Source organism: Atta cephalotes (assembly GCF_000143395.1).
Source record: "Atta cephalotes unplaced genomic scaffold scaffold00054, whole genome shotgun sequence".
Taxonomy (NCBI): Eukaryota; Metazoa; Arthropoda; class Insecta; order Hymenoptera; family Formicidae; genus Atta; species Atta cephalotes.
Genome location: NW_012130118.1, coordinates 485,396 through 488,352, shown reverse-complemented (window position 1 = coordinate 488,352; position 2,957 = coordinate 485,396). Strand labels below are relative to the sequence as shown.

At 29.5% G+C, this 2,957-nt stretch overlaps 1 protein-coding gene across 1 annotated transcript in view; it reads right to left on the bottom strand.

Moving 5' to 3' along the window:
• LOC105623143 (juvenile hormone esterase-like) overlaps positions 1 to 2,468 on the bottom strand; it is a 12,246-nt gene extending 9,778 nt beyond the window's left edge. Inside the window, exons 1-3 of the mRNA XM_012204543.1 lie at positions 2,331 to 2,468; positions 1,523 to 1,811; positions 997 to 1,182 (exon numbers count right to left, since the gene is read on the bottom strand). Of these exons, the coding sequence (XP_012059933.1) occupies positions 997 to 1,182; positions 1,523 to 1,811; positions 2,331 to 2,468 (613 nt within the window). The remainder of the gene's footprint in view (positions 1 to 996; positions 1,183 to 1,522; positions 1,812 to 2,330) is intronic.
• Positions 2,469 to 2,957: the final 489 nt, after the last annotated feature.

Below are 2,957 nucleotides of genomic sequence, written 5' to 3'. Positions count from 1 at the left end.
TCTCTCTCTCTCTCTCTCTCTCTCTCTCTCTCTCTCATATATATATGAGATTATTAGGGCAATCAAATAAAACGTAACAGAAAAAATTCAAATATAAAATCAACATGTTAATAATTGCCATACTGATAAGACATTTCTTCCATTGTAAAACCAGCCGATGGATGCTCTGTTCATAAAACTTCTGGGATCATACCTATCCGCAAACAATCTCTCAATCACTATTACGTTCAACAGAAATTTTCTGCTTTTCAGATTCTAGTTCGAGTCTCCAAAGATATGTCGCATGTTGACATGTCCAGGTTGTAGGCCGGGTGCTTCAGTATTTCTCATCGGAACTGAAATCGCTATGCGATTTCCACATCTTTGGAAACCTATATAGCAAGTCTGTAACTTTTAACGACAGTGTCGATATTCTTACATTGTATTGATATTATACGTAATCAAAAAGGTATATAACGACAATATCGAATTGACGTCAGAAGTAACAGAAATACTGATGAAGAATTTGAAAGACAGGAAATTTCGGACGCAGCATAACAGGAAGGTATTTGTGAGTGGATTCAATCCTAGCCCAAAGAATTTTATAAACAGAGTCATCCGTTTAGTTTCACAGTGGAAGAAGTGCTTTTTTGCCATTGGTAATTATTAACACATTATTTTATATATATATAGTCTGTAGGAAAGTTAGTTGTTTTATAAATTTTACATTTCATTAATATTTATAGACTTTATAATTTAAATTAAACATTCAAAACTTACAAAAAATTTTTGAGGAGTATGTTTTATTAGAAACTGATTAAAAGAGAGAGAAAAATATAAATTTATTATCTGTTTAATATATTCGCAGAGCTTTTTATTTTTTATTTACAAATGTATTAGAATTTTGAAATATAGCATCACAGACTTATGAATAAATTCATGATTAAATGCAACGGGGTTTGGGTTTCTAAATTATTAAATGTATCGATAAATCTTTATCGACAAAATGCGTTGTACCTTTAGCTAACGGAGACAGAGTTAAATAATGTACGATGGCTCCGCCAGCGCTTTCGCCGAAAATAGTGACATTATCTGGATTTCCTCCGAACTCTGATATATTTTTCTGCACCCATCGTAACGCCATGATCACATCCTTCAGACCTTGATTACCTGTCGCCACTTTATCGTAGAGATTCAGGAAACCTAAAATCATTAATGAATTTTTCTAAAGTTGATTTATCTTAGTTAAAAATAGATGATTACTTTATGTTTAAAGCAAATCGTGTTAAAATTATAGTTTTTATAATATTAATCAGCAAATTTAAATAATCTTATATGTAAAAAATAAATAATAAACACAAACATAGATTTTTGTAATGACATACTATAAACAAAATGTGAATTATAAACTTTTTGTATTAACTTATTTGGACTATGTCTAAGTAATTTATTTCAAACAGAAGACATCTAAACAATTACTATATTAAAATGTTAAACATAAATGATATGTGTACAATGATACATATTGAAACGAATAACGTACCTAGAACGCCTAGTCTATAATTCAAGGTAACCAAAATTACATCTTTCTGTATTATATAATCGGGACCGTACATGATTGCATCACCAGAACCCTGAGAAAAAGCACCACCATGTATCCACACCATTACTGCACGTTTCTTCGAAGGTTTAATATTCGTAGTGTACACGTTTAAATAAAGACAATCTTCACTGCCCTTAATTTCATGTGTAACATTATTTATTTGAACGGAGATGTTTCCATATTTTGAAGCGTCTCTTTTACCGGACCATGGTTCTGCTGGTACCGGATCCTAAAAATCGCATGTGATTCTCTGTGTTAAGAAATAATTGTATTTTTTGTATGCAAAATTGTATTTAAGTAATTCTTAAATGAACAATTAACGTTTAAAGCTAACGAATGAGTGATCTAAGTTTCGCGTAAATTTGACGATGTCCATTTTATTATTTCTTTTTCAAATAAGCTTTATTGTAGTATTTTAAAAAGCTTTTAAAATAAACTTCAAGAATGTGCAATAAAAATGGGAGATTCCATTCCAAAAAAATTCAATTTGACTTCCATATGCGATTGCAAACTCTGTTAACGATATTTTATTTAGCCCTACAAATTTGCTTCTTACTATTCTTTGCTACTCGATCGTCTTCGAAATATTTTAGTGCTCTGGATTTTTTGATGATATATATTAATAAATAAAAAGCAGATTATATAATAATTATAAATAATGAACAGTTTTATGATTGATTAATCGTAATTTTTCAAAGAGTTAATTTTTATAAAAATGGATTTGTTATTATGAATTGTATTTACTTACTTTGAATCTAAGTTCTCCAATCGGTGGTTTCGCATATGGTATTCCTCGAAAAGCTATGTAATAATCATCATTAACACCTTTTTCTATGATGCCAATTAACTTTCCTTCCTGCACGTGTATTTCAATTCTGTTATCCATAATGGATACAGTATCTAAGTAAAAAATATCTGAAAAATGATCACTCGCTAGAAATTGGCTATTTTATTATTTTGTTAAATATCCAAGATAACTGGAGAGAGATAGAAGTCTTAAATAAAATTAACTCTAATGAGAAGTCTTGGAAACTGAAGGAATAGGTCTGATGAATCAGTAAATAGCTGTGGATGACGAGAGAAAAGTATATAAGTACTCGAGTAAGTTATCAATTTATGTTGCATACATATGTATGTGTATTTTAAGAAAGATATAAATGATTTTTTTTAAGTCAGATTAGATCCAATAAAATTTTATTTATGATTATGTCTTATCTACAGATTTAATGCGTAAATAAACTTGAATTATCTTTCTTGTTACATTTCTCAATGCACAACTAGAATAACTTTTTAGGTCTTGTTACATCTATTCGTGATTTGTAAGAAATATGAGGAAGTGCTCCTCGATGCATTGTAAATAAATCAATCGAATGAA